Below are 13,307 nucleotides of genomic sequence, written 5' to 3' on the forward strand. Positions count from 1 at the left end.
TCAAGGGCAACAATATCCAAAGAGGAAAAACAAGTCCTCAGGAGCACAGCTTTTCCTGACACTGCTTCTAGCACTTCTGAAAATGCAGTTCACTCATACAACAACCACCCTGTCTATCAACAATGGCTAACAGTTTACAAGATGTAAAGTTATTAATAACTGGCACAATATATCCACTCCCTCAAGGGATAGACAGATAAACTGGAGGGCTGAAACCATTATAAACAATTTGTTGCTGCTCTATTTTGGGTTTAGTTTGGGTGGTAACTTCAATAGCTTTGAAATAAAACAAAGGATAACCCTACATAACCAAAGACTTTAAATTGCAGCAGTAACTTTAGGAGAAATCTGCCATAAATATATAACTATCCTAGAAATAACAGAAAGCCCAGAGAAACCAAAGATTTTAAGAAAGATACAGATGAGACAAAATAAACATTCACTTTCACCAGATGAGAAAAGTGAACAAGTAATAAATGACTTTAAATTGAAACAGGCAGGATTTAGGTCACATACTGTAACAGTTCCAGTAATGCACAAGCTATCAGTATTAAAATAATTAGTCTTAAGCTTCTTCTTCTTGGAAACAACAATAAAGAGGAAGATAAATCAATTATACCTCATAAAGCTAAAAAAAAAATAAGTAATAATTTTAAAAGAGAAAAGCATGCAATGGCTTTTCTTGGATTTTTTAAATAAATATAGGATCCTGCCTTGAGTAAAGAGTGAAGTTATCTATCCTGGGCCCTTCAAGCACCCACGGATTAGCAATTAGAGTTTAAAAAACAAATCACATAATCATCACATTAAATTCTTAGTCAACCAATGAGGAAGCCCTCAACACATTGCAGAACAATAGACAGCAATTTATATTGTAAAATAATATATATCTCTTAAAATATAAAAGACTGCTCAGAGGCAAAACGTTTTGATTTTATCAAACTTAACTTGCATCCGCGTAAAACTTAAGTGAAACCATACAAGTCAAATGGGTAATACTTAGAAAGTACTGACACTTCTGTCTGCACTTACCTGATCTTTCTCGTGGGGTAGAAGGCTGACAGGTGGGAGTGAAGACGGGAAAGCACTGGGGTATTTGGGAGCCCCTTTGCCATCTAAGCCTCCGTAATTGACCCTGTACTGCGGTCCGTCTTTCAGTAACCTCCCATTGTTCACTGCGCGTTTGGCCCCCAGTCGCAGCCGCTGCTGAAAGGCTGGGTTGGTGGTGGTGCTTGTGAGATCACTCTGACTTCTGAGATACTTCTCAATGTTCTTCAGGGAGGAGCCATTTGGCTCCTCCAGTCCTTCAATTGCTCTCCTTAGAAGTTTATTCCAGTCCACGTTGCGCAGATCATTGCATGATCCTCTCGACCCCTTGGCTGACTTAGGAAAAGTGCCTGGTTTAACTGATGAGAAGCGCCCAGGGTTGTCTGGGTCCTTGTAGGAGGCAAGGCCTTTGTTGGTGACTTTGAGAACTGAGCCATCCTGAACACTGAGTTCCAGCTGCTCAGAGACTGTCTTCTTATCCAACCCATGGGAAGTGCTGACGGCATGGCAGATTCTCTCTTCGGAGGGCCTTTGCTTTTGCTTTTTTATTTTCTGTATAGCTTCAAGAATCCACTCTGTATAAAGTGGGTTTGCAAGTTTTACCATGGTTGACAAATGACTTCAGTACAAAAGTTACCCATAGAGGTTCTCCTTGTATTTAACAGAACTTGCACATTTAAAAGTCACTTACAATTCAACAAATGGGTGGACTATTCCAGACCATATTAAGCAACATCTCACAAATATCCATCCTTTAGAGATTATAAAGAGGATGAACAGGCAAGTTGATAGTTGTCTTATTTGACCAACAGGAAAAACTGCATTCGGGTGAAGAGCATCTTTAACCAGGAAATCAAGACCTTAAAAGATAAAAAAGAAGGAAAAACTCTTAATAATGAAACTTCTAAAAATAAAGTAAAAGACTTTTTCAGATGCAAAATGACCACAGAAATAATGACAAGCAGGTATTATGTAACAAAGCCACAATGATTTTATTTTCCAACCAGAAATTGGGTCACAGTCTGAAAAGGAATTTCTTTTAGGATTTTTCATTTCTTATTTATATGAGTAGCTTATGGGGCATTTAAGAGATCATATCTAAGTTATCAATATATATTTAATGGATAACCTTCATTGAAATTAATAAAATTACATGTTAGTGGTTCAAGATATGTATCTACCATGAACATAAAATCAACACCAAAATAAATCTATGGTGCAAAAAATCTGATGGTGGGGATCTCCCTGGCGGTTCAGTGGCTAAGACTCCGTGCTCCCAATGCAGGGGGCCGAGGTTTAATGCCGGGTCAGCAAACTAGATACCACAGGCTGCAACTAAAGATCTCAAATGCCACAGCTAAGACCCAGCACAGCCAAAAAATTAAATTTTTTTTTTTTAAAGGAAAAAACTCTGATGGGAGTACATTGAAAGTAAAAAGAATTTTAAACTTAAAAAAAAAAAAAAGAGCAATAGTCCCGACTCTTCTATTTCAGCTAAACATTCTACATATTTCTCAAGTCTCACACATAAGAAAATTTCCCACTGCACCTCTGCTACAGAACCATGTTCCCCCAGCCCTTTGAAGAGGTTCTGTAACACTCTCTCATCCACAGGTTGGAAGAAAACTGAAACTAATGTGGTAACATAACCCATCACCTTTTGAATAATGGAGCCCTCGAGGTGTCTCTACCCGCTTAGCTCGTGAAACTGCTCAATTCGAGCAAGATTTGTACACATCCTATTCCAGGTAGACACTGATACTGCTTTCTGAGAACCTCCTGATATACACAAAAATCCCCTAGATCTCCAATCTGGTATTGAGAACACCTGCCCAGAGCACCGGCCAACGCACCCTGGTCTGGGAGTTGAGTCAGATCTGGGTCCTAATCTTGCTCTTCAAAGATAAAATTCACATCTTAAAACTCTTTTTCAAACAGTTTGAAGTTTTCAGAGTGTGCTCACATATAACTTGTAATCTGCAGGATGACTCTATGGTAACCTGACGCTCGGAGAAAGGTGGAACACAGGATAATAGTCAGCGGTAGACTCCAGGCTCACAGGCCTTTATTCTATACTTAAGTCCGTTCTGCCTTCACTTGAGCCTCAACTGCTTGTTCCAGCTAGTTCTTCCTCTGCAATTAAGACTAGTAGTTCATACGCTGGCCCTACCCATGTCAAGCAGAGAAACCTGGGTAAATGACTTAAGTGTCTGTCACTTTACCTGTAGAGCAATAATAGTATATCCTTCCAGGACTGCTGAGAGAATTAAGTGAACACATTATCTAATATGCAGCACAGAACAGCTATCATCATTTCCACTTAATAAAATGCCTACACACTCTGAAAAATGGCTCATAAAATTATAAAGTTATCTCTGATTGTTTATTTACATTTAATGTACCTCAAAGAGTAAAATGAGCTTCCCTTGTGGCTCAGCTGGTAAAGAATCCGCCTGCAATGCGGGCGACCTGGGTTTGATCCCAGGGTTAGGAAGATACCCTGGAGAAGGGAAAGGCTACCCACTTCAGTATTCTGGCCTGGAGAATTCCATGGACTGTATAGTCCATGGGGGTGCAAAGAGTTGGTAAAACAATAAAAATAAAATAAAAATGAAATAAATAAAATAAACATTTTAAAAAGGGTAAAATGTTTTTCCCCAAAATTTAAGCAGATACACTGAAGAATTTAACATTTGCTTCCAAAGATTCTGTTGCTAAAAAACAACTGGACCACTGAACTATACTAGCTTGAAAGTGGCAGTTTCAAAAAGGATTTGTCCTTTTTGCAATTAGTATACTATAGTTTCATTCTATTTTTCTCCATTCAGATTTAGAAACTTGGGACTAAGATCTTATAGGTCATCCAATCCAACTTCTAGTTAAACAGTAAAAGACCCCTTGTTCAATTCCCCAACAGATGGGCCATAAAGTCTCAAAATACTTTCAATGATTGAGAATTTGTCACTTCTTAAGACAGCTCATGCCACTGCTGGACAGCTCTGACTGTAATATATCTCTTGCTCAGAGGAGCCAAAATCTTTCTTCCCATAACTTTCACCCACTAATTCTAGTTCCCCTGGAACAAACTCAAGAAATTCTTTAATAATACACTCCTTCATATATTTGAAAACAAGTATCTTTTGAAAACCACTACAATCAAACCCCATTCTACCTGCAGTCCACCTTGGACCACTCATATCCCAATTCCCTAACATGCCCACACATTACAAGTTTCCAAGCACCTCCTTCTCATGCTCACTCATTAGTTTGGCTGATGCTCATCTTAAAACCTGGCAGTCCAGGCATTATCCGATTATAAATGCAACCCAGGGTTACATAAACTTTCTTACCAGCACTGCCACACAACTGGTTCATGCCAAGCATGCAGTCCAACTAAAAATCTCAGATATTCTTTCAAAAAAACTGTTCAGCTGAGGATTTTCATTCTCTACCCCGTACAAATTTAATAAATGCTCAGACTTTTAAACTTATCACAGTTCATCTTATTGGTTTGAGTCTATCTTCCAACTTGTTAAAAACTGTTTTGAATCTTGATTCTGTCATCTATGTCATCTGCAAATCTAATAAGCACTCCCCTTTGTGTCATTACATAAATCATTGACAAAAATGTTAGACTTGGAACACAGTGTGTTTAAGAATGAAATCACTGGCTTTCATCGTGCAACCACTTTCAGGACAGAACACAGAAATCATTCTGCTTTAGTAAGTTTAGAACAGGAAGCTGATCTTTCCAAAGTGAAATGGTTCGGGGCAAAATTTCATTAGAAGACATTTCACCGTGTCCAAGTAATTATTTCATCTTTCATCATTTATTCAGGATGAATCAACTAATTTAATTTGACTGCACAAAATACAACTGCAGGAAGCAGGAAAAGAGGTCACAGAAAAGTATCTAATATTGCAAAGTTGCTTTCAGGCATTTTGGTTACACAGGCCAATGAACATACATTAAAACAAAATACATTTCATAATTAATACTCAAAATACACCTTCATGACAAGCTATTACCACAATCCTAACCCACAATCAAAAGAACTGTTCATCTCCGTGACCAACACATTTCAACCAGACTGACATTTTTACATCTGAAAAATACAATGAAAAAAAAAGGGGAACTACCAGAATTGGAACTCCAAGTGTTTTAACAGTCCATGACAAAAAAGAAGACTGTCCAGATCGCCAGGCAAATCTGCCAAAAGAAGAAAAGGTAAATGTTAATTCGGGCATTAGGACACCCCTTAAATTCAGCAACCATCTCTGGATCTCCATGCTACTCAATCCAGACACGGTGGGGTTTACAGGTACACCCTATTTGGTGATAAGTTAGCTCTCTTTGACAAGAAGCCCCACAACAAGTACCTCAGGAAGTAAACTTTCAGGCTTCTTCAAAGCTAGACCTGTCCTCCAAATTTTAAAAAATCAGGTTTGCAATAGAGACTAAGAATTTTATCATTAAAAACAAAACAAAAAAACAAAACAAAACAAAAAAAACCTCACTATTACTCAAGTAGTCAGGCAGGTATAACATTTTGTCTGGATGGAAAAAAAAAAATAGTCAAACATTGTTTAAAGGTCAATATTAACTTTCCCAGGCAACATTCGCTATTTATCCCAAGGGTCATCTGGTATCTAAGTACTGATTGAACTATCAAGATATGGCCAATAGCTGCAACTAAGAGAAAGATGCACCAGTTTCCACAATATGTCAGCACAGGACACATTTCAGGGCAGCGGTGGTTAGTCGCTAAGTTGTGTCTGACTCTTGCAAACCCATGGACCACAGCCCGCCAGGCTTCTCTGTCCATGGAATTCTCTAGGCAAGAATACCGGAGTGGATTGCCACTTCCTTCTCCAGGGGATCTTCCCAACCCAGGGGTCAAACCCGAGGCTCCTGCGCCACAGGCGATCTCTTGCATGCAGGCAGATTCTTTACCAGTTGAGCCACCAGGGAGGCAAAAAGTAAATGTGAAACAACACTATGGACGGCTGTACTCTGATACCGTACAGAACAACCAAGTAACCTTAGAGCCTCCTAGCCACAGACACATACCTTACTCCTCAATTTAATCTCAAAATTAGCTCTCATCTGACACCAACCAACAGAGTTAATTAGGCAGAAGCAGATGTAACTCAGCAGCTCTTTGCTACAAGCTGAATCAGTGTTAAAAACAGACACACAGAGCTAAGAAAGGAACAAAATCATAAGTCTCTTATCTGTAGCCAATTCTCAACTAAACACATGTATATTATCCACTTTGTATATTACCCACTGCATGTTTTTTAATCTTAGGCTGGTTTGTTTCTGACATCCCACTGGCCCCACTGTAAATTGGTATATGTTAAGAGAATAGACTGAAAACCAATTTTAGTCTAAGCAATATTTAACTAGAAAGACAAACCTAAGGCAAAAAAATGCATAATTCATTAAAAAAGCCAGTTAGAAATGCTTTCCGTCCCCTGCCTCCCCTGATTCAGAATTATCCACACCATTTCTCTCTTCCAAAGCCCTAGGATTGGTCCCACAAGTAGACAGCTCATGCTATTACAAGTACATGCTAAAAATCGTTATGCTGTTTTCATTTTTTTCTATAAAAGCTTGAAAGTAGGGCTAAAAGGCTATCAAAACTAAGAATGAGTCATTCCAAATTAATTCTGGGGACTCATGCTACATCAAAATTAAACTACTCTATTTTCTAAGGTTTTGAATCACTATTTTTAACTACAAAGTAACATGAGTAAATTATGTGGTTGTATCTTACAGTTTTTAATAAAACACTATTTACATCATTCATTACAAACTATTCTAAACAAATCTAGAGAAATGCTTCGTCCAACACTGAGCTTTTGGCTTCATTAGTATTATAAAAATATCAACACTATTCAGAAATACTCATGTCAGCATAAGAAGAGTCAAAATACCCTGGATCATAAATTCTATGTGAAGCCTCCTCTAAGCTTTTACTAAGGCTGTGTGTTGTTTCAAAATCAATGTCATAACACTCGAGTCATGAGATTGAGGATGAGCCAAAAGCAGTGGTAGAAAAAAATAAAGATTAATAGTTGAGTTTACTCTTCTGTCATACTGACAAAACAGTTATTTTTAGCTCTCCCACTTTTATAGGCTCCTGGATTTTTTCATAGCCTATTATGTAACTGAGTCAGGATCCACAAATCTTAACAATATCGTCTGAAAAAGAATATAGACTGTTTAAGGGAAGGGAACTTAACTTCTTTTCTTCTATAACCACCCAGCACAGACTACTAGCACAGTTGCTCCAAACAGCATTCTTAGTGAACAAACTTCTGGGACATCAGACCTCATCCCTACAGTAATCCTGGTTTAACTTTCAAATCCTGCGTGCGATTACTTCTCAAAATTAATGCTCAAGGCCCAAAACATGTGAACTGGGAGGTGAGGTTATAAACACTAGCAAAGAACAACCAGCAAATTTAGTGAGATACTGTTCTGCGTGTGCAGCCCTCTGGTAGATGCTGTGGGGAAAAGAAGCAATTCAGCACAACTTGGCAGTTCTTCAAAAAAATTAAACATAAAATTACTGTATGAGCTCACACTTTCACTTCCAGATACACACCACAAGGAACTGAAAACAGGGACTTGGATAAGGACATGTGCACTCACATTCAGGACAGCACTATTCCCGACAGCCAAAAAAAGTGGAAACAGGTCAATGTCCATCAACAGATAAATGGGTGAATAAAGTATGGTATATCCATACACTAGAATATTACTCAATCATAATAAGAAATGACGCAGTGGGGGCTGCCCTGGTGACCCAGTGGTGGACAGTCTGCCTTCCGATGCAGGGGACATAGGTTCAATCCCTGGTCGGGATGATCCCACAGGCTGAGGGGCAACTACGCCCATTACCATAACTCCTGAACATGCACTGGGGAGCCCATGAGCCACGACTACTGAAACCCACGCACCTCGAGCCCCTGCTGTGCAACAAGAGAAGCCACGGCAATGGGAAGCCTGAGCACTGCCACCAAGAGCAGCCCTGACTCACCGCAACCAGAGAAAGCCTGCGTGAAACAACGGAGAAAAACAGCACAGCCAAAAATAAAAGTAAACTACTCTTTAAAAAAGAAAAAGTGATGAAGTAGTGATACATGTTGCAACACAGACGAACCTCAAAATATGTTGTGAAAGAAGCCAGACACAAAAGGTTCCATATCATTTAATCCCACGAATAGGAAACTCCTAGAACAGATAAAGCTAGAAACAGAACATAGATTGCTGGGACCTGGGCAGGGATGGGGGAGATGGTGAGGAGAAACTGCTTAATGGGTAAAAGTGGAAAGTAGTGAAAGTCACTCAGTTGTGTCAGATTCTTTGCGACCCCCATGGACTGTAGACTGCCAGGCTCCTCTGGTCATGGATTCTCCAGGCAAGAATACTGAATTGGGTAGCCACTCCCTTCTCCAGGGGATCTTCCCAACCAGGTGTCAAACTCAGGTCTCCCACACTGCAGGCAAATTCTCTACCATCTGGGCCACCAGGGAAGCCCGGCTTAAGGGGTAAGTAAAGTTGCTCAGTTGTGTCCGACTCTTTGCGACCCCATGGACTGTAGCCTACCACGCTCCTCTGTCCATGGGACTTTCCAGGCAAGAGTACTGGAGTGGGCTGTCATTGCCTTCTCTAGGCTTAAGGGGTAAGGGACTTTATTTTGGAGTGATGACAATGTTTTGAAAACTGCATAGAGGTCATGGTCACATAACATTGTGACTCTACTGAATGACTGTGTGGATCACAATAAACTGTGGGAAATTCTGAAAGAGACGGGATTACCAGACCACCTGGCCTGCCTCCTGAGAAATCTGTATGCAGGTCAGGAAGCAGCAGTTAGAACTGGACATGGAACCACAGACGGGCTCCAAATAGGAAAAGGAGCACGTCAAAGGCTGTATATTGTCCCCCTGCTTATTTAACCTATATGCAGAGTACATCATGAGAAACGCTGGGCTGGAAGAAACACAAGCTGGAATCAAGATTGCCGGGAGAAATATCAATAACCTCAGATATGCAGATGACACCACCATTATGGCAGAAAGTGAAGAGGAACTCAAAAGCCTCTTGATGAAAGTGAAAGAGGAGAGTGAAAAAGTTGGCTTAAAGCTCAACATTCAGAAAATGAAGATCATGGCATCTGGTCCCATCACTTCATGGGAAATAGATGGGGAAACAGTGGAAACAGTGGCTGACTTTATTTTTGGGGGCTCCAAAATCACTGCAGATGGTGACTGTAGCCATGAAATTAAAAGACGCTTACTCCTTGGAAGAAAAGTTATGACCAACCTAGATAGCATATTCAAAAGCAGAGACATTACTTTACTGACTAAGGTCCGTCTAGTCAAGGCTATGGTTTTTCCTGGTCATGTATGGATGTGAGAGTTGGACTGTGAAGAAAGCTGAGCACCGAAGAGTTGATGCTTTTGAACTGTGGTGTTGGAGAAGACTCTTGAGAGTCCCTTGGACTGCAAGGAGATCCAACCAGTCCATTCTGAAGGAGATCAGCCCTGGGATTTCTTTGGAAGGAATGATGCTAAAGGTGAAACTCCAGTACTTTGGCCACCTCATGTGAAGAGTTGACTCACTGGAAAAGACTCTGATGCTGGGAGGGATTCGGGGCAGGAGGAGAAGGGGACGACAGAGGATGAGATGGCTGGATGGCATCACTGACTCGATGGATGTGAGTCTGAGTGAACTCCGGGAGTTGGTGATGGACAGGGAGGCCTGGCGTGCTGGGACTCATGGGGTCGCAAAGAGTCGGACACGACTGAGCGACTGAACTGATACTAAATGTCACTGAATTGTTCACTTTAAAATGGTTTTATTTTATATGAATTTCACCCCCAATTTTTTTTTTTTTTTAAGAAATAAACTATAATAATAGCAACCACTGTCTGACACCTACTGCGAGCCAGGCACTTTACATAGATTATCACGTGCATATGTATGTCAGGTCGCTTCAGTTGTGTCCCACTCTTTGAGACCCCATGGACTATAGACGGCCAGGCTCCTCTGCCCATGGGGATTCTCCAGGCAAGAATAGTGGAGTGGGTTGCCATGCCCTCCTCCAAAGGATCTTCCCAACCCAGGGGTTGAACCCGTGTCTCCTCGGTTCATGCACCCCAGGTGGTTTCTTTACCGCTGAGCCTCCGGGCAAGCCATAGGTTACATAACTATCAAGTAAACCTCAAAACCACCCTGTAAGGTAGCATTGTTGCCCACATTTTGCAAAAGAAAAACAGATTTCTGCCTGTCAAGACCTCAGATGAGTAAGTCATGAAAGATTCTAATTCAGATGCTAAATGCTTTCCTGTCTCTCCATTGGTTTTCAAACTAGGCTCCTTGGCGCTGCTGTGAGAAAGTGCCTGGGCTTTCAGAACCACCCGCCGATGCCCTTGTGGGTTACCCACTAGGGCCACCATAATCCCTGCACCGAACAAAGCGTCTCTGCCTTAACTGTTCTCTATTTAATGGGCTTCTCTATCATATTCACTTCAAAGAAAGGGCTCCTCTAAATATAGAAGGAACAAAGTCTGAAAACACCGTGACTACTCCTCGGTGGTAGTGCGGATGGGAGAACGTCCCTTGGACGGATGGGACTTAAACTGGACCCTGAAAGGCAGAACTTAGATTAACTGCCTGTTCTCTCCACAGATACCTCCTCAGAATCCCGACATCACTTTGTCTAACAGGAAACTTTTAGCTTTCTTATCATTTGGCATTTCTAATCTGTATTTTGCTTACCTCATCTCCCTTGCTGCTGCTGCTAAGTCTCTTCAGTCGTGTCCGACTCTGTGCGACCCCAGAGACGGCAGCCCACCAGGCTCCCCCGTCCCTGGGATTCTCCAGGCAAGAACACTGGAGTGGGTTGCCATTTCCTTCTCCAATGCATGAAAGTGAAAAGTGAAAGTGAAGCCGCTCAGTAGTGTCCGACTCACAGCGACCCCATGGACTGCAGCCCACCAGGCTCCTCCGTCCATGGGATTTTCCAGGCAAGAGTACTGGAGTGGGGTGCTCTTGGGGCATGCCAAAATAAATCAAACATGAGTCCTGTTCTTAAGAATTTTGCAGTCATCTCCCCCCTAATAGACCGCAAAATTCTTAAGAACTGGACTCATGTTTGATTCATCTTGGCATGCCCCAAGATTTCCAAGGACCACAACTTGAACGTAAGAGGGGTTCAATGTCTATTTGTTAAATGGATGCACCAGTGAATGAATGAAGGGAAATCTAGAAGGCACAGAACAAGAATGAGCTGTTGGAATAGAGGGACACTGAGTCCAAGTGCATGCCTGGAGGGGGGACGTGTTGACTAGGAGTAAGAAATAAACCTGGACGTGACAAAAGCCAGGCTGAGGCATGCGAACACGATAGATGAAGTAACAGAAAGCCAGTGCACGAGTAGCAACACAACGAGGTAGAGTGGAATGCAAACGCGCGTGTGCGCGTACACACACACACACACACGCACGCACGCACGCACACACAAATGTGCTGAACGTTTGAATAATCCTGGCATGGTATCCATCCAGTGTACGCTGAAGGGAAGGATGACTGAAGGAACAAACAAAAACAATCAGTATTTCATCTCCCCAAATATCAATCTTGCTCAACTTACATTTATGAGCCTAACTCAGCAGCAAGCCCAGAGTAGGCATTCCACAAATGTTAGTTGAATTGAATATTTAATTCCCATCTTTTTAGAATAATACTAAGTCCTTTCTCACTACTCATTAACAGAGTTTTCAATTCAAAAGCTAATAATGTTTTCCAAGGATTTCTAACAGGCTAAATTACCATGAAAATTATAATTTCAAAGAATACATCTTGTATTAATTGGAAGTTTAATTTTTCATGTCATGATCTCCTAGCTGACAGTATCCTTGTTATGTCATTAAACTATAATTGTGTAAATCTGCTTCAACAAACAATAACTGAACCATCAGTAAACTATTATGGCTTCCATAATCCCCAGCAAAGATTAGTTTCAACATCATCATCATAAGTTAGTAGAGGCTCGTCCCAAATCTCCTGGTGAAGCCTATGAATCCCGTCTGCACAGTCATCCCTAAATTTAAGTGCTCAACAGTTTCAGTCTCTAAACTTTAATTACATTGTTAGAAACCTCACAGGAAATTTGACCCCTTGTAAAACAGGACTTTAGAGACAAGATGAAAAGTCATTCGAAGTCATCAGGCCTTTGGAGCCAGGGTACATTGATTAGTAATAATGATATTATAACTAAGCACTTTCACTTAAGAAATAATCAACTGAATTTAGAGTGTTTTTTTCTGACATTTAAAAATTCCTATTCAATTCTAACATATGACAAAGGCATAAAAACAATGTATTTGGGGAAAAAAATCTGACATCTTAAATTTTTAAAGATTATTTTGAAAATACACATCATTTCAGAATTCCGCATTAACTTTATCACATAGTTCCAAGAGGATATCCTTAAAATAAATTAAAGCTGTTCTCTGAGAATCTCAAGGAAATTACAGATCTATTTCTAAATAGGAACACAAGTATATACAGACATTTGTATACAATTTCAAGGGCTTACAGAATCTCTACTGCCCATCCAAGGACCTCTAAAGGTCCACTCACTAACTTTACTTACTTTAACACACACAGACAGGTTGATCGTTTTGTCCAGTTTCACAATAATTATCTCTATATGTGCTTAAAGTAAAGCATGTTATATTGAAAAAAAGAAAGTTATTATCATCGGTTTGGGATACTGTCAAACAGGCTCATGAAATCTTATTCATCAAGGCAATGTGCTATGATGGGATGGATCTAGAGAGTTCAGGAATCAAGTCCCCACTTTGTCAGCTACCTAAGCTGTGGGATATAGGGCACATTATTGAGTCAATCTAAGTCTCAGTTTTCTCACCTGTAAAAATGAGAAAAATGTAGTTTTGCAGACCTGTAAAGAGGAATAACTGAGATAACAAATATGAAGGAACCAAGGCGGAGGACACTATAGCAGGAACACAATAAAATGCTAGCTCATAAAAAGAAAAAGGGCAATGCAGTCAGCTAGAGACCTGTAAAATCTAATCTAGCTGAACTTCTGTCTATATGACCATTTTCTCCTATGAGATAGGGAAAGTCAGCACCTGGCTTAGTTATAGTTGCAGACAAGAAAAATTCAAGACAGAGAACAGAAAAAAGTGAAGAAGAGCAAAAAGAGATTTGAAAT

At 40.5% G+C, this 13,307-nt stretch overlaps 1 protein-coding gene across 4 annotated transcripts in view; it reads right to left on the bottom strand.

Annotated features, from left to right (window-relative positions):
- KAT6B (lysine acetyltransferase 6B) overlaps positions 1-13,307 on the bottom strand; it is a 185,688-nt gene that overhangs the window by 167,177 nt on the left and 5,204 nt on the right. For all 4 annotated transcript variants that reach the window (XM_040242364.1, XM_040242365.1, XM_040242366.1 and 1 more), the window contains exons 2-3: positions 5,188-5,257; positions 1,033-1,907 (exon numbers count right to left, since the gene is read on the bottom strand). In XM_040242364.1, coding sequence (XP_040098298.1) covers positions 1,033-1,653 — 621 coding nt within the window. In that variant the 5' untranslated portion in view covers positions 1,654-1,907; positions 5,188-5,257. The remainder of the gene's footprint in view (positions 1-1,032; positions 1,908-5,187; positions 5,258-13,307) is intronic.

The sequence above is a fragment of the Oryx dammah genome, unplaced genomic scaffold (assembly GCF_014754425.2).
Source record: "Oryx dammah isolate SB20612 unplaced genomic scaffold, SCBI_Odam_1.1 HiC_scaffold_6, whole genome shotgun sequence".
NCBI classification, from domain to species: Eukaryota; Metazoa; Chordata; class Mammalia; order Artiodactyla; family Bovidae; genus Oryx; species Oryx dammah.